At 38.8% G+C, this 18102-nt stretch overlaps 1 protein-coding gene across 40 annotated transcripts in view; it reads left to right on the top strand.

Annotated features, from left to right (window-relative positions):
• Positions 1 to 18102, top strand: part of PTPRD (protein tyrosine phosphatase receptor type D) — a 1391241-nt gene that overhangs the window by 1241957 nt on the left and 131182 nt on the right. For 28 of the 40 annotated variants that reach the window (XM_075446987.1, XM_075446992.1, XM_075447010.1 and 25 more), the window contains 5 exons: positions 848 to 1117; positions 1824 to 2405; positions 11822 to 11955; positions 13822 to 13966; positions 17364 to 17669. In XM_075446987.1, the coding sequence (XP_075303102.1) occupies positions 848 to 1117; positions 1824 to 2405; positions 11822 to 11955; positions 13822 to 13966; positions 17364 to 17669 (1437 nt within the window). The remainder of the gene's footprint in view (positions 1 to 847; positions 1118 to 1823; positions 2406 to 11821; positions 11956 to 13821; positions 13967 to 17363; positions 17670 to 18102) is intronic. The other 12 variants (XM_075447021.1, XM_075447020.1, XM_075447025.1 and 9 more) reach the window with 1 other exon arrangement.

Raw genomic sequence — 18102 nt, 5'->3', positions numbered from 1 at the left:
TTTCTTTTTGAGTTCTTTTCCTTTCTGCAGTTTTTACTCAGACATTTCCCTAAGCATGATTCTCTATTGATTCTGTCATTTGCTTGCCTGCATGACCAAATCCAGTACTTTGTGCTGGTTTTGCCTAGTTTCTTTCTGTGACTATATACATATATATATTTATATATGTATATGTGTATATATATGTATATATATGTGTATATATATATCTGTATCTGTGTGTAATTATATTTTTTTTCTATGTTTGTTTCAGTGTTAGTGTGAGATCTTGAGGCTGCATCTTCTTTGAGTCTGAAAGCAAATGAAATTGCACTTTCAGTGTACTGTAGGCAATCTCTTCCAGGACTGTGATGTGACAATGTGGCCTAGCACATTTATTCACATCAGCTGGAAGCACGCAGCATTGAAGTTGGTTGTGGTAATCAACTCAAGCATGCTGTTGACCTTCCAGTTTTTTTCTGTGCATATATATATGTATAGGCATATAAAATGCATATATATATGTGCGCGTGTGTGTGTGCGCACGCGCGTGTGCGTGTGTATATCTTTTGCATGGTGTTTGTGTATTGTTAGTATGTACTTAGTTAACTGTGGGGCCCTAATAGGTCTGAATCAGCCTTTGTATAAATGTGCCTAATAATATCCTCAAGTAAATATAGAATAATTCACATTATGTGCAGACAAAATTCTTGTTCAGTCTCGTATTTTTTTTATACATAATTTCTGGCAGATCGGAATGTAACACATAAAAACATTAAATTGTGTCTGTACACTGCATGTAGTCCATATGCAAGACTCAGTTTATTTTTTTGTATATGTTATTACCTTTTTTTGTGTTTTGTTCCAGTTCGACGGGTCCCACCGAGATTCTCTATCCCCCCCACCAATCATGAGATCATGCCTGGCGGGAGTGTAAATATCACGTGTGTTGCAGTGGGGTCACCAATGCCATATGTGAAATGGATGCTAGGAGCAGAAGATTTGACACCTGAGGATGATATGCCCATAGGGAGGAACGTCCTTGAGCTTAATGATGTCAGGCAGTCTGCAAACTATACTTGTGTTGCTATGTCTACCCTTGGTGTTATAGAAGCAATAGCACAGATAACTGTCAAAGGTATATCCCAAGCACTTATATTTGGACGTAGTTCAGTCTTTTCTTTCATTCACTGCCATATTCTGAAGAAATATATTGCACTGAAAGGGATTAAATGTTTCTTGCCCTCTTAAATCAAGAGGGCAAGTATCCCAGCCAGTCACTGGCATAAGACAAAATACAGATTCAGACAGTAATGATGCTAATAAGTAGGTTAATCATAATGTTCCATTATTCTCCTGTGTCTAGCTCCCAGCCTTCATTTCAATAAATAAAGGATAATGTAATCTTACATATACTTGTCAACAGCAGGAGCCTTTGAGAACCAGTCATATGATTTTTACAGTTGTTGGGTGTCCGAGTATCATGTTCACTGTGTAAACGGAAACTAGAGGTTCGAAAAAATCTGAACATTAAACTGTAGTGGTGAACTGTCAATCTATAAGATTCCTCTTCTACATATGTTTACACGACCTATTACAAAAGTCAATTTCATTAATTTTTATCAAATAAACCTTACACTACAAAACTTGAAGATTTTCTGATATATTTCTGGGGTACGTCATAATTGCCAAAAGCTTGGTATGAATAGATCACACCTTCTTTCCATTCCAATCTTCCTGTTTTGTTTTTGTTGTTGTTTGGTTTGGTTTTTAAGCTGCTTATTGTAACAATTAAAGTCTACTGTTATATAGTGCTAACTGTATTTTTTCACATTTATCTTTAGCCTTACCCAAACCTCCTGGAACACCTGTGGTGACAGAAAGCACAGCGACAAGCATAACTTTGACTTGGGATTCTGGAAACCCTGAGCCAGTTTCTTACTACATAATCCAACACAAACCCAAAAACTCCGAGGAGCCATATAAAGAAATTGATGGGGTAGCCACAACACGCTATAGCGTGGCTGGCCTAAGCCCATATTCAGAGTATGAATTTCGGGTAGTTGCTGTAAATAACATTGGGCGAGGGCCACCCAGTGAGCCTGTGTCAACCAGGACTTCAGAGCAAGCACCTTCAAGTGCACCACGCAATGTGCAGGCCCGTATGTTGAGCTCTACCACCATTTTGGTACAGTGGGAAGAACCTGAGGAACCTAATGGACAAATACAAGGTTACAGAGTTTATTACACCATGGACCCCGCTCAACATGTCAACAGCTGGATGAAGCACAATGTGGCTGACAGCCATATTACCACTATTGGGAATCTGGTACCCCAGAAAACATACTCTGTGAAGGTTCTTGCTTTTACTTCTGTTGGGGATGGACCGCTTTCTAGTGACATTCAAGTCATCACCCAAACAGGAGGTAAGCTAGCAATGAATGGAATTTATGTGAAAATATTAGATACGTGCAGAACTTTTGCAGAGAGAGAACTAGAGTTTAAAATGTTGAAAAAAACTTCTTCTCAAGGATAGTTTATTCAGGCAGCTTTTGCGGATAACCTTTACTCTGTTCCACAGTGCAAGTTATCATTGAAGAGTGGAAATTATCCCCTCACACGTTCACTTCTTTTTTCATAAATCTCAAGAAGTCGAATTGAAGTTTTAACTGAAGTCTTATGGAGACCTTCATCCTGGAGGTAGCCAAATGTTATGGCTTCTATTTGGCAGTGCTTTGTGCACCAAAAGGGTTTGTCAAGTAGTTCTTCACAGCTTTCTTTGAGGAGTTACCTGTGTTGGTGGACTTTGTTTAGGTGGCACGTGGTTCACTTACGCTACATCACTCTAGTGAATCTTGCTTCTGGAAATTTAAAATATGCGCGTACTGCATGTGTATTGAAATAGAAAAGTTATGAAAACACATAAAACGTGAAAGCATTAAAAAGCAACAAAACTTTTTGTTGGTTCAAGCAAGCAGTTCTGTACACTTCTGATTTATAAATCAAATTCAACCTGCCCCTACAAAGTGCATACCACACGGTCAATATTGTCTTGTTTTATGTTTGCAGTTAGGTTGTTTTGTTTCCATACAGGAGTTTTAGGTCCATAAATTAGTTTTATTAGCAAAGGACAAGCAAGCATAGTGAAAAACATTGCAGAGAATTTTTATGAAATCAAAAGCGAGAAACTCTGGTGGAGCTACACTGCAGAAAGTGTTTTATTGTAGCAATAAGAAATAAAACCTCCCTTTGTCTAGAAGAAAGCTGTATGAAGTATTACTGTAGGTCAGTGATTGTCTAGAAATATTATCTAATTCTACTTGAATTTTTTAGTACTGGGAAGTTTCCTGTTGAAGAATTTAAAATCCCTCAAATTCTTAAAAAACTTACCTCTAAAGTATAACTGAAGACAGTTACGTTTCATGCCCGTTTCTGCATTTTATTAATATGCATTTAACAAAGAACATAAACTGAGGTATTGTCCTGGAACTTTCTAAGTGTTGTGTTACACAAAGGTCTAGGTGTTACCTTTTGCAGTATCTCAGCTGAGAAATTACTAAATTAACCATTTTAGACCTTCTCGTGGCACATGAAAACATGTCTTTGTGCACATGCAAGTGTAAATTTGTACACCATAGTTTAATTTTGGCAATTGTAAACTTTTTCAGGGACTAGTTGTTATATTGACATCTCACTTCTTTTTGAATCCATGTGTGAAAAGCTTTTAAATAAGAAGGTTTAGTAAGCTCCTCATCTGTGTTTCCATTTCTAACTGTCAACCTTTTAGATTAGCAAGAGTTTGTCAGTGGCTTCCCCAGAGAAGGATGAAGCAATCAAAATAATGAGCACTTAGGCTCAGCTGGTCCAGCCCAAGCTACATTGGCCGCTGAGGTCACTTCAGAAAAGCTCTGTTTGTTAAAACCTTTATAGAATTTGCCATTAAACGTACCTATCTGTTTCCAATTACTGTTGCAATCTGAAGAAATTATGACAAAGTTAAAAGTGCAGGAGGGATTCTCAATACATGTTTTCAATGTCATAACAGAGTTGACATTGTTTATTTCTATGTTAAAAATCAAAACAAAACAAAAAATGAAGCATACAGGAGGCGCTTTTAAGCACTGATACTTGTGCATGAAATATGAACATTTTAAGTCATAAAAAAGAAAAACAGCTAAGAAAGTCTAGTGCAGTTTTTCAGTTCAGGGTATGTTTGAAAACTTAAGACTCTACCAACTTTCTATCCAGCAGTTTCTCTTCAGTCAACACTGCACAATAAAATGCCCTCCTTGCCATTCTCTTCCAGATTTGCTGTAATCTAAATCTGAATATAATTGTTTTGGTTTAAGTCTCTTTCAAGCTGAAACTCATCCAAACAAATGTAGTGAATTATAAAGTGCCATTTAAAAACAGCGGAACTAGATTTAGTGGTAACATATGTAAAGAGTAAAAACAGGCATGGGATGGTAATTACATTTTGACTGATTTTTTTTTTTCCCCTTTTTTGAAGCGAATAAGCCTATCATTCTAAATATGTAGCTTAACCCTTATGCTTACTTTGAGGATATTAGAGTGTATATATACAAAAAAATCTGATTGGCAGCTGTGACTTACAGGCTCTGTTAGCTTGGTTTCCTTCAAAGCTTTCCTCCTTTACATGTATTCTGATCTTTGGAGACAGATTATAAGATATTAATAATTTATTTTTAAAAAGCCTGTTTACAAGAAACATTGCTTTCTTAGTACAGCAGAATTGTTCTTTTGAAATAGCTGTATGAGTGACTTCTCACTTTGCAGGTCAGCCGAAACTCTGCTGATAGTGAAAATTAGATTTCTAATTAAAATATTCACTATGAACGTGTAGTTTGAGAGGAAGAGAAGGAAGCATTTTTCAGACAACCAAACACAGAAAAAAGAAGTTTTATGTTTAGTTTTGGGTTTCAGTATTCTGCTTAAGCATTTTAAGGAAAAGCCATGTCCCATTGCCCAGTTGTTTTCAGTAGTGTTTTCTTTACTGTAAAAAGATGCCATATCAAGAAATTAAGTAATCAGAAAACAGCTGTAGAGGTGAGCTTTTCGAATAAGGGAAGATCAATTCCAAAAGCTACACCTAAGAAAGTCCTTATTCTGCAATTTGAATTAAAGGATTTCATTCTGCTGAGGGTGCAGTCAGGACCAGTATATTATTTAGGTGAATTGACTTATCCCAAATTTGAGAATATAGAAATAATGATATAAGCTTTAGTGTGACACTTCTAGTCCTTTTTGTTTACTTCACTGGAAAACAAAAGCTCAGTTGGTTTGTCTCTATTTTGCTGGACATACACTTCTTATGTATTTTCTTGTATTTCTTTTCTTTGCTTAAACTGGTCAGAAGTACACATACTTGCTGAGCAACATGCTGTAACCTGTGTTACCACACAGGAAAATCCTGAGCTTTAAACTGAGTGTCTGGGTTTGAGTTTGGCTTGGTTTGGTTTGGTTTGGTTTGGTTTGGTTTGGTTTGGTTTTTAATGTGTAAAGAGAGGATAGCTACTGAAGGAATTCAGAGAATCCTGGTTTTGTTTTGAGCTTAGGTAGAAAGAGGGGAGAATGAGAGACACACAAGGTCTGTTAGGTAGTGGATTATTGGAGAAAGAAAAATATTCTGAAAAATAAACGTGTACCTGTAAACATATACTTCTTTAAATGACACCTTACAATATAAAACATATTGTTAATTTTAAACCAAGGATTGGCAGTAGTTTGAAGACTGAGGATTATTACAGTTTTAAAAAGCTAATCTTTTGAACATATGGAAAAGGACAGTAATGAGAAGGTCAGGTATCTGACTTGGCAGGGCACATAAACAGAGCCTTAGCTTAAGGGAAATGAGTTAATGGTTCTGTAGTTCTAATTGTAAAAGAAGATTAGGAATTCAGAAGAAGGGAGTCGGTAGCAAGGGAATACAGTTCTGTGTTGCAGCAACCTAGCTACTTTGCCAGACATTTCAAATTTTTTTCATGAATACATGAATGAGGAAACTTCAAGTCTCTGAAACGACACAGTACTAGACTACCAGTGAAGCATTTCATGGAAATAGACTTCTGCAAGGGAAAGGTTGAGAGCATGCAGCTGGAAACTCAATGGTGCTGCAAGGAAGCAGGTGGAAGCAGGGTAATTTGGAGCAGAGGTGGGGTGCAGGATGGTTTTTAAGTAACAAAATTTCCCTTAAGGAACATTTCTGGTCAGGTACGAAAGAATATTTCAGCTTTTGAATAGCCCCTGTGCTCTCAAAGCATGGTTAACTTCTGTTAAGTGCCCCAGTCTCTACGTTTACTTCATTGAAAAGTTAACATGATGAGACCAATATTGAAGATCTTGCCTTAACACAGTGATTGTTCTAGTTTTTAATATCCCTCTCTTTCTGCTGGTTAGAACACAAAATAGGGTTGGTTTGGAGTTCGTTTTTAATCTAGGTTTTTTTCTAGTCCAAAATCTGACTTTTGCAAATATGCAGTTGAGCACTGGAAATGTACACACATTACTTTTGTCACTGAACTGAAGTATGGGAGAATGAAGCCTGAATTAATTTTAAAACTCCTCTACTGCTACACTGTACAAATAGAGTGTAGACAGAATTCTCTTCACTGCATTCTCTAGTCGTTCAGGCAAGACTACGCAGAATCTGTCTTTAAGACCTAACTAACATGTTTATTTGTTTTCCATAGACTCCCTCAAGTTCAGTTACACATATTGTTTTAAGAAAGTGATTGATGGATTTCTGGTTATTTTTCCACAAAATGTGCTATGTTTTTTTGGCATGTAAAATGTATTGTAGTTAATTGTTTTGAATACTTGTCCTGGATTCGGCCAGGACAGGGTTAATTTTCACCGAACTCCAGGAAGGGTCACAGCCGGGTGGGCTGACCCAACCCCAACCTGGCCAAACAGAGCCGGGTATTCCGTACATGTGCCTCATGCTGGGTTCCGGTGGGGGGGGGAGAGCTGGAGGGGCGGGAACCCACTCGCGGCTCGGGAGGGCACAGCGGCGGTTCGTCCCAGAGAGCGGGTCTGTTCTGCGGGTTTGTTTTGTGTATTCCCCTTTTTCTTTATCGTTGTTGTTCCTGTTCCCTTTGTTTGCTGTTCTGTTAAAATGCCCTTATCCCGACCCACCAGTTTCTACCTCTTTCTTTCCATTCTCCTCCGCACCGCGGCGGGGGGAGGGGCAGCCGCGTGTCGCTTTTGTTGCCGGCTGCACCCAAACCAGAACAATACTGTGGTTCTGTATTTGATACTGCAGAACTGCAAGCCTCAGCTATCTTCAGGCTCATCTGAACAGGTTGTTTCTGTTGTAACAGAAAAACAGAGGGAGAGCAGGATGCACATATAGTTAGTACATTACCTGCTTTATTTTGTAATGATATTCCATGAGAATTTGGTATCTCAAAAAGTACAAGTATTGTTTTACAAAACAAAAAATCCGGAGCACGTTAACTCTTCAATTATAGAAGCTTCTCTGTAGAGCTTCATGCTTCTTCCAGAGCCAGCAGAAGCATGAACTCTTTCAGATCCCGACTGACTGTAGATTCTCTTGCTCGATGTGTTGTCCTTTGCAAAACTGGTTTCTAACTGAACTGATTGAGTTTTGCTCTACGTATGGATTTCACCCTGGCAATGTCATGGGGCCCCTTCTAGCCTGGAGACTCTCTTTGCTTCACAGCATCACTTGCAAACCCAGCACAGTCCTGGAGTGTTTTTCTGGTTACCTCAGCCAGCTGAGGAGCCGTGTAGGGAACTAAAGTGCCTTGCCAGTTTGACGTCCGAGTATGTGTTTCTGTTCTGGTGCTTGAATCAGGGATGGACATAGAACCGCATATGCAGGACAGGGTCCAGCAGTCTGCGTTTGTTTCTGGTTATCCAGCAATGAATGTGGAGGACTAGGCAAGCAAAGGTGTAGAACTTGGTATGGAGTTTTGAAAAGAGTAATTCTGGACTTTGTTCCTTGTTTTGTCACTGCATTGTGGTGTTTCATCATGAGAGAATGCCAATGCAAAAAGATCCCATTCAGTGAGCTGACCATCTACAGCACTAACAAGGAAAGTTAGATTTCATCTGTGTAATTAAAAACACTTCAGCAAGAGTATAAAGTCCACTTACATAGATTTTTCAGTTTCCCTAGTGTTTTTCCATCTCTGAAGGAGACCATTACCTTCTGTTAGCTCCTGTAGCTTGGCTTAGTTCCCATGTGCCACTGGAGAATTTTTTGAACAGATGTTATGTGTTCTAGGCGTATATCCTAAAGAGTTTAAAAGTTATTGTTCCACTTTCTTGTCTGGTACTTCAGCAAAGCCTTGGGTTCCTTACCAAAGTTTATCAGCAATACAGTTTGTTTAGCTTCTGTTATTTTGTCTTTGTTTTCTTTCTTCTCCTTCTTCTCTGTCTGTTTGGAGCAATGCAGATTTCACTGTCATGTCTTTCTGCTGTCAGTGTTTTCAGCTTCAGAGTTGCCTACCTGTGGCTGAAAAATGTGAGAGGAAACTAGATTTTGCAGCAAGACATTATTTTGACAAACAGCATTTGGGAAAGTCCAATTAACCGTCAGCTTGTCTTATAAAATGATAGAGATTTGCAGACCTAAGAACATAAAGGTTTTTTTTGAAAGGAATGCTTGGAGGATGAGGGTCTTGAAACATGGAGAGAGGCAGGAAACACCCTTCATTCTCCATCTGCTGCCATATTTAACAGAAAAGATGGTACCAGCCTTCATATGGGTCACTTGACTGGTCATTTACTATTACTGCCTCGCTGTGTTCTGCAGTTCATGTATCTATACATTAAGCACGGATCATAGCATCACAGGACGGTTTAGTCTGGGGAGGTCTCCAGCCCCAGCCCCTGCACAGAGCAGACTCAGCTGTGGGCTCAGACCAGGCTGCTGAGAGCTTCACCCAGTCGGACCATAAAAGACCCCAAGGCTGGATACGGTCCAGCCTGCCTGGGCCACAGCCCCACCGCTGAGCTGTCCTCATGGGGAAAAGTCTTCTCCTTATCTCCAGCCTGAGCCTCTTGTGTTTCAGCCCTCCTGCCATGCACCTCTGTGAAGAGCCCGGCTGCGTCTCCTCCATCCCTCCCATCGCTGCTGGGGTTGCTGTTGGGTGCTCCTGAAGCCATCCCTTCTTCAGGCTGAACCAGCCCCAGTCCTGCAACCTCGTGCAACCCCAGCCCTGGGCTGTCTTGCTGAGGCCCAAAACCAGATGCAGTACTCAGATGTGGTCTGACGGGCAGTGAGCAGAAGAGACAGTCCCTGCCCTGCCCTGGCTCTCGGGGCCATCTTCTGCTCACACCACACCAGGCACTGCTGGCCCTTGTTGCTACCTGGGCACACGGCTGGCCCTGGCTCAGGTCACTGCCCGCCAGGGCCCAGGGTCATCCCCCACAGCTGCTACCTGGCCCATCAGCCCTGCAGGGCTCTGCCTTCCCGAGACAAGGCTTACTGAACTTCACAGGGAATTATCAGCCTGTACCTCCCACTTCTCCAGCTCCCTCTTAACAGCAGTCTGGCCCTCGAATGTGTCAACTGGTCCCCTCCAGCTTGATGTCATCTGCAAACTTGGAACATGTCCCCTCTATAGACTCCTCCAGGTCGCTGACAGAGGTGTCAAACACAAGATGGATAGCATGGCATAGATAACATAAACTGCTGTTTGACCTTCCATGACTAGGCAAAGGTGCTTTTGCAACTCTAACCGTGCCGCTTAGTTATTTTGCTGAAATAATTTCTTCCCTATCCTTTGACACACATTGAAGTAAATAATATTTTCCACAGGTCAGTTTCACTAGTTTTTATCTTTTTGTCAGATGAAGCAAACAAAATGCCTACAGTCAGCTACCCACCTGAGTTTCATAAGCTAGATTTGGAACAACCAGTAGCAAAATAAACTCTTCCGAATAGCTACCTAGACTCCAGATTTTGTTAGTAAGTTTTGGCAAGTCTGCAGTGGGGCTCCACATCTACTTTAAGCTGTGTTCAACAGGAGGCAAGTCTGCAGCTGTTGTCTGGTTGATTCTCAGGAGTGTATTGAAGCATTGAAGTTGTGATGTTCACCTACCAAATACATTTATACAACTGTGCTATAGATTTGCCAAGTTAAAGTTTGATCCAGTGGTATTTCAGAGTCTGTTTCAAAGTTAGGAATTACCCAGTTATCCCACTCTCTCTCTCTTAATTTCAAATCCATTCAGTTTTAAAAGGATAAAATGAGAAGTATTTCTGTCAAAAATACTTTGTTTATATTTCCTGTAATTGCTCCCTGTGCTTTGTGATCTTTTCCTTTTGCATTTTGCAGTACTCAAGAAGTGGTCTCTTTTTACACCAGACATCTTTTAGAAAAATAGCTAATTACTCCTATCCTTTTTTCTTCCCATAAAAAGACTTGGTCTGCCGTTCACCCTACTCATTCCCTCAGAAATAGGCAACATCTTGCTACATCTTTCCTTTTCTATTTTGTCCTGCTTCTGGAAAAAAAAAGTAAGTGAATGGTAGCAACTTGCAATCTCCACACAGGAGCTTGAATAAGTACCTCATGTTGACAGGTTATCTGTCTGTTTGAAGGTTAGATATCAAACCTGCACCAGCACACACCAAGGCAGTGTTATCCTCAGAGTGACATTCTGTAGAAGTCTGGCGAAGATAAGAATTACAATCACAAATTATTTTTACCGTTTGCTCAATGGTGTTTTTAAGTCTTTTACTGTACAACAGAAACATAATGCTATAATAAAATTCTACCCCAAAAAGGGATTGTGAAACAATCATTATAGTCACATCCTGCTTGTCACATCCGTTCTCTGTATATGGTAAGAAGTGCATCTCTTATTTTCTTCTTAAAAAATCAGAACATGCCACATTTTATTCTTGAAAGGCTAGAAGTGATGTGGAACACTGTTTCATGCCTTATCAACAGCACTATTAACTGAAAGTATTGTTTAGAACTTGAGTGCTGAAGTCATCATATGCATTCCAATGACGGGGTTACATTTTGCTGTCTTTTCCCAGTCAACCTTATTATTTGCTGTAGATTTGCAGAAGTAAATGAGGGTAACATTTAGTCTGGGTAATTTCTGTGATGATTACACAAGACATAAAAACTGAGAATGTTCTTGACTACAGGAATCAAAGTTGCTTTTTGCGTTTTAGGTTCTTGGAATTAGAAAGTGTTGTTAATAGAAATTCAGCTATATTGGTAAAAATGACAGTCATTAAAATGGTAGAAATATGTCACTTAATGAGAACATTACTGAAGATCTCTTTAGCAGGTTGTAAATTCTTCATGTTACAAAAGCATTCAATATTTAGGTGTCTTCTTAAAGAGTAGAATATGTTTAGTATCTTATTTAAGAGGTGAAGAAGCCATTCTCAGATCTGGAAATGCATGCAATGGTTTTAACACTTCCTTCTTGACTATTCCAGCCAATCCTGTGCAATACTAGCATTTCCCCATATACACACACGTACATACATGTATATGTTTGACATCTCATACATAGGTTATTAGATGACTGATATTTATCACCAGGATTCTGTTCAATTGCATTTCAGTTCTCAGTGCATTATTTAAACTGCAAAGCATTATCTGAAATCCTTGATAATTTGTAATGTGTGAATTAAATATATTATTATTCTTTTTGTGAGCTCAGATTAATTTATTTTATAGTACAGTTAATCAATTTGTTTAAGTTCAGTAAGTTCAATAAAAGCAATATTGTGTGAAATATTCAGATAATAATTTAAAAGGTTTGAAAGATAAGTGTTGAACTAGAGAAATAAGCAATTGGCAACGCTGCTCGATTTCTTCTTTAGTGCCTGGTCAGCCACTGAACTTCAAAGCGGAACCTGAATCCGAAACGAGCATATTACTTTCCTGGACACCTCCACGCTCTGATACCATTTCCAGCTATGAACTGGTTTACAAAGATGGGGAGCATGGGGAGGAGGTAAGTGAAAAGACTATACATCTTTTAAATATTCTTTAATGAGTCAGACATAAAATGGTACAATGGTTTAGAACCAATCATAGACTCATAGAACGGTTTGGGATGGAAGGGACCTTAAAGATCATCTAGTTCCAACCCCACACCTTCCACTAGACCAGGTTGCTCAAAGCCCCATCCAGTCTGGGCTTGAACACTTCCAGTGATGGAGCATCCGCAGCTTCTCTGAGCAACCTGTGCCAGCACCTCACCACTCTCATAGTAGAGTATTTCTTTCTTACACCTAATCTACATCTACCCTCTTTCAGTCTAAAGCCATTACCCCTTGTCCTATCAATACATGCCCTGGTAAAGAGTCCCTCTCCAGCTTTCTTGTAGGCCCCATTTAAGTACTGGAAGTCTGCTGTAAGGTCTTCCTGGAGCCTTCTTTTCTCCAGGCTGAACAGCCCCAGCCCGCTCAGGCTTTCCTCATAGCAGAGACATGCCACCCCTCTGACCATTTTTGTGGCCATCCTCTGGACCTGCTCCAACAGGTCCATGTTTTTCCTGTACTGAGGGCTCCAGAGCTGGATGCAGGACTCCAGGTGGGGTCTCACTACAGTGGAGTAGAGGGGAAGATCACCTCCCTCGACCTGCTGGCCACACTGCTGGGGATGCAGCCCAGGATACGGTTGGCCTTCTGGGCTGCGAGCGCACATTGCCGGATCATGTTGAGCTTCTTGTAAATTTCTTTAGTACAAATGCCTTGGTGCTTTAACAGTTTGTTAAACTCAGCAGTCAGCCTGAGGATAGACTGAGAGTGTGTAAACAACAGAAAATGCTGTCGTCAGTTACTGTGATGGCAGTGGAACTTTGCTGTTGTTCACAATGAGTCTTCCACGGAAGGTGCATCCAGTTGCAGACATGGATCATGTCTCTCCAAGCCTGTTCCTCTACAGAGGCTTGGAAGCAGAAGTGTTTTGGGGCATGTTATGGACTCGTTAAGACTTTTTGCACTTATACTTGGACTTTGAAGTCTTTTTTCAGGCCAAGAGGATTTTTGTTTCTCTTTGCTACCATGTAAGAGAGTTCTCAAGCTTCACTAATCTTTCAGTAATATTTGAGGAGGAAATATGGGGCTTTTCTAAAGATAAATACCTGCTATAGACTTTCGCTATACCGTTATTTCTTAGTTTTCAGTTTGAGGGCCTCTGTGGTGTTAGTACCATAGACTTTAGAATAAACTGTCCTTCTGGTATGCAAACCATGTGGTATTGCCAGGTATCCCAGACAAAAGAAAGAAGCTGGCAGTCTCAGGAGGCAGCGGGAGCGTGTCAGCCTCATTGATTTCTCCTGCATCATCAACTCATTCCTTCAACTGAGCTTATGTTTATGGTGGCTTCACACATATACTGTGAAGCTTATTTTGTGGAAGGGGGCCAGATCTGTATTTCACCTCTAAATAGGATGCAGGCCCCTCCTTAATATGTTACCCTTTGGAATAATTTGCTTCCTAATAATTTGAACACAGATTTAACTATGAGGTTAAACGCAAGACTACCCACATTATAAAAAAAACCCTGTAGTTCACGGTCGTAAGAGGTAACTATAGGTAAGAATTTGCTTGTGTGTTGTTGTCTGAAAAGCGTTTCATACCTTGTACACACCCATTAAGCTGTCATCTTTAGAAAGTATTGTTCCTCAATGTGTGTATGTCAAAAGTAATGTATTCATTTTTGGTTTAGTTTTTGTTCTGATTTATTTCCTTGAATTTAAATTTTTCTCAATGGAGTTATCATCAGAGTATAAAAGCATTTCTTCTAGAAGCAACATATGGAATTCAGAGTCTCTGAATACTAATCAAGACATCCTCTTATTGCCTACCTTTAGCAACGGGTTTCCACTGAACCTACTACATCTTATCGCCTGCAAGGCTTAAGGCCAAACAGCTTGTACTTATTCCGTCTAGCTGCACGTTCTCCACAAGGCCTGGGTGCTTCTACAGCAGAAATCTCAGCGAGAACCATGCAGTCAAGTAGGTGTCTTTCCTTGCTAATTTTATTCCCTTGTCTTGAATTTGTCGATAAGATTAATCTTGGTAGCCCAGAGAGGCAGCAACAGAGAAAAAGGCAGAATGATAAAAAATACAGCATTCGTGGTGCTTCATAAAGCAAATGAATGTTTAAAATGTGTATTTTTGTAGATGTATTGTGATCTACTTAATATATGAATAACTCTTACAAAGTTTTAGAAAAAAACTCTGTAAACCAGTGTCTAAGGAGGCAGTATTATGCTGTCATAACAATACTTTATTAATGTTAAAATAGGATAAAATATTTTATCATGCAATAGATGCGCATTAGTAGAAGTCCTCCAGCTGTAAAATTCCACCTGCCCAGTCTGCAGATTTCCCTTAGTGCTAGGTTGTTGCTGCAGTATCTCCCTGAAGTACAAAATATTTGTAGAGTGTGTCAGGTTGAATATTTCAGACTGCACCAAAAATTTCCTCCTAACTGTCCTTATATAGTATCTAATAGTTCTGATTTTAAGTTAGATATTTTTAATCCAGGCTTTTTAAGATGTTCAGTCTTTTTTTACACTGGTAGAAAAATTGTTTTCTCCCTGGATGCTTATGTCATGAAACTCACCACATTTGTCTGCAAATGAGATGCAAAAATTTGTCAGGGATTTGTACATTTTAAAGTACTGAAATGAAGACTTAATTAAAACAAGAAGATATTCAAGGATGATGTCCAGAAGTGCTACTCTTGCCTGATAAATTATGCTTTCCTGACAGTTTGCATTACACAGCGTCATTTTAAAACTTAGTGCAATTCGATTTGTGTTTGCTTTAAATTAAACAGCCTTTTCTTAAAGTAGTATTATTCAAACTAGAAAATTCAGATTCTCGATTGAAATAAAGCTTTTTAATTTGCAGTCATGACAGATGTGATTGCAACATCATTCTTTGTTAAGTGTTACATGATAATAGCAATTAGTATCACTGGGTATACAGTTCTGCAGACCTTTAACCAAAGGGAGATAGGCTTCTGAAGTATTTCTAAGGAATCTGGAATAAGCATAAAAGATGATTATATAACACAAGGCTAGTTTTAGAGATAGTGACAAGGCACCTGTTAGTTTTAGTAATCCAGAATCAATAATTCAATGAAGAAAAATGTATTTATTTATTCTGGGAGCCACTTCAGCTATTTAGAATGCTCATTCTCTTATATTGGGTAAAGATTGCTTAGAATGTGCATATACAATATACATCTAGGGGCCAAGGTTGTATGTTCCATATATAAGCACATTACTATTTTTCCCTTCTTGAATAAAAGAATATGTTATGCTTTTTTTCAGTCATATGTCTTCAAATAGCAGAAAAATCCAATTGATGTCAGTGGGCAGACCTGGTTATTTGCTGAAAAGATTGCAAAATCTTTTATGCAAAACTTATGTATTTTAAGAAAAAAGTATATACATTAATAAAGCTGGCTACACAAGCAGCCTATAGATTATCCTTAGTTACATAAATGCAATATTTTGCATTTTCAGAGTATAAATAAAGGATTAAAAATTAATAAACTTCTGTGAGTTTTAGCAATATTCACCAATATATGCTATTGCCTTTCATCTTGGTTTCAGAGAAGGGTGCTACAGGGATTTACTTCTTTCCATATAAAAACCTTAAGGGACATTTTAGTTGTATTTTACTTCCTCCACAAGGCAATGGTAGAAGAGGACCAGCATGGTTTGAGTACTTGATTATGGAATTAACCTAAAAAAAATGCCGAATGTGATAATTTTCATCTGTCTCCCCATCCACCTCATCTAGTTAGTTGAAATGCTGGTACATTCCCTTCTGTTTTACCTTCAGAAGAGCAGTGTACCATACTGAGTAAAAAGCTGTTGATCCCTTTAGAAGAACTGTAGGGAACCAAAAGATACATCTGTAAATGCAATAGGTCACAGCGGGGTCCTGGGCCTTCTCTGGTGCTTTAATTTTGTTTGATGTGCCTAGTATAAGTATCAGAAATCCATTTGTTTCTTTTTTTCCATGAAGAAATGGGAAGAAAATAGTAGACTTATTAAAAAAAAAAAAAAGTGCCATAAAGATCTTGCACCCAAAATGTATGTTTTCCTTACAAAAGAGAAGGCAGAAATAGGAAAGAAGTCTGCGTCCGCTACTGCTGCCAGTGAATTTGAACTATGACTCCTTTTTTGGTGCTCTGAATGATCTCAGTTAGTAAGCATAGACTTTGCTAAGTCAAAATGCGTTTAAGCACATAAATGCATACCTAACTTTCAGTACTTGAATTACCACACTGAAAGCCATGGAATGACATACATGCTTAAATGCTCTGGAGCCCGGAAAAGGTAATATGCCAACAGTGAAAATCAGTGAAGGTGAGCACTTTTGCTCTGGAAGATTGGTGCTGGTGACAAGAGACAAAACAAAGTCAGAGTCTCTCACCATTCTGGTGTGCTGAGCTTGTGAACTCTCTGTAATGAATACCTGCTTTCTTGACACGTTGTTCGGGGGTAGATTTTTTTTTTTTTCCCTATAGAAGTTACCTACATTACTGGTAGGATTTAATTCTTTGCTAGCAAAGGTGTCTCCAAGAGGAGTTAAAAAAAATAAAACTGACAGCTGATCTAGGGTAAGTACAAGTTACAGTCAGAATCAACAAGCCTGTCACTTTTTCCTGGTAGGTAAATCTTTGACTAAGACTTTCTTCATCTTCTATTGACTGCATGCTCCTAGTATGTTGACTACAATAAATGATTCAGTAAATGTTTTCCATTTAAATGTAATCTGCAGTTCACTTGTGCCAGGCAGACTCAGTTATAAAGAAAAAAATGGAAAAAAACCTTAATTTGTTTATGAGAGTGGGGAGGCTACAAAAAATGGCAATTTATGGAGCAATTTCTAGCAATTATTGCAAGTTTTCAGGAGTTCTGTAAAAAATAATTTTTCTCAAAGAAAGGAAACGCACTTGAAGGAGATATGCCCAAATTTGTAAGTAAATACAAGGAACATGTCATTTAAAATATCATAGCTTGCACTAATTGCAATGGTTATAAAGGTAGATCAGTAGTCATAGAAGTGTCACGTTTTTGTTTTATTTCAAGAAGAATTTTAATTACAGGTAGGTAATATTATTTTGAGGTTTCATTTTCATGTACTTCCCCTACATACTTTTTCACCATTTAGTTGGTCTGTTCATTTTCATCTTCTTTGTGTTAATAAGCCAAGGTACATATGATTATCTGACATTTTGCTTTTTTAAGTTTCTACTTTTTTTTGGTTTCTTTCTGGTTTTCATTTGGTTGTCTTTTATTTATTTTTATTTTTTCTTTTGTTCGTTTTTTTTCAATCACTCCTATCCTTTCACTCAAATCCTCCTTTAACCCACTACTGAAATTAGAGCCATCAGCTCCTCCTCAAGACATTAGTTGCACAAGCCCCAGCTCCACTAGCATTTTGGTAAGTTGGAAACCTCCACCGGTGGAAAAACAGAACGGCATTATCACTGAATACTCCATCAAGTACATTGGGATTGATGGAGAAGATGTCAAGCCCCATGAAATTTTGGGAATTTCCTCGGACAGTACCCAATACCTTTTGGAACAGCTGGAAAAATGGACTGAGTACCGGATCTCTGTGACTGCCCACACTGATGTTGGACCAGGCCCAGAGAGCTTAGCAGTATTGATTCGGACAGATGAAGATGGTATGTTGCCTCCACTACATCAGTTTGCACCTCTATGACTCTCTGTCGATCTTCTGTCTTTTGTATAGCCTAACAGTACTTTTTTCTGCTCCTCTTTTTTCCCAAAGCACAGATATTATCACTTGTTGAGTTTTTATTCAAAGACTTGTCTTTCTACACCTTTTTTTATATATGGTAGTTTTATTATTTTCGACAAAAAGTGCCTTTTTGTGAGTGACATGAATCTGCTGCCCCTTTGACCCCGTACATATCCCTCTTGCTCCTCCTTTTACGTAAAGATAACCCTCAGGGGAAAATATTTCTGCGTATTCCTTGATTTTACAGTCATTGTTACTTTTAAACGCAAATATCTATGAACTTTTTCTTCAGGCTTTGTGTTGATTTTTTGGGGGGTTTTTTAACTGCTTTCTTGTTCCATGTTGTGCTTTTTGAT

This window comes from Opisthocomus hoazin, chromosome Z (genome assembly GCF_030867145.1).
Source record: "Opisthocomus hoazin isolate bOpiHoa1 chromosome Z, bOpiHoa1.hap1, whole genome shotgun sequence".
Taxonomy (NCBI): domain Eukaryota; kingdom Metazoa; phylum Chordata; class Aves; order Opisthocomiformes; family Opisthocomidae; genus Opisthocomus; species Opisthocomus hoazin.
The sequence above is the reverse complement of the archived record's forward strand: the minus strand, read 5'-3'. Positions and strand labels throughout refer to the sequence as shown.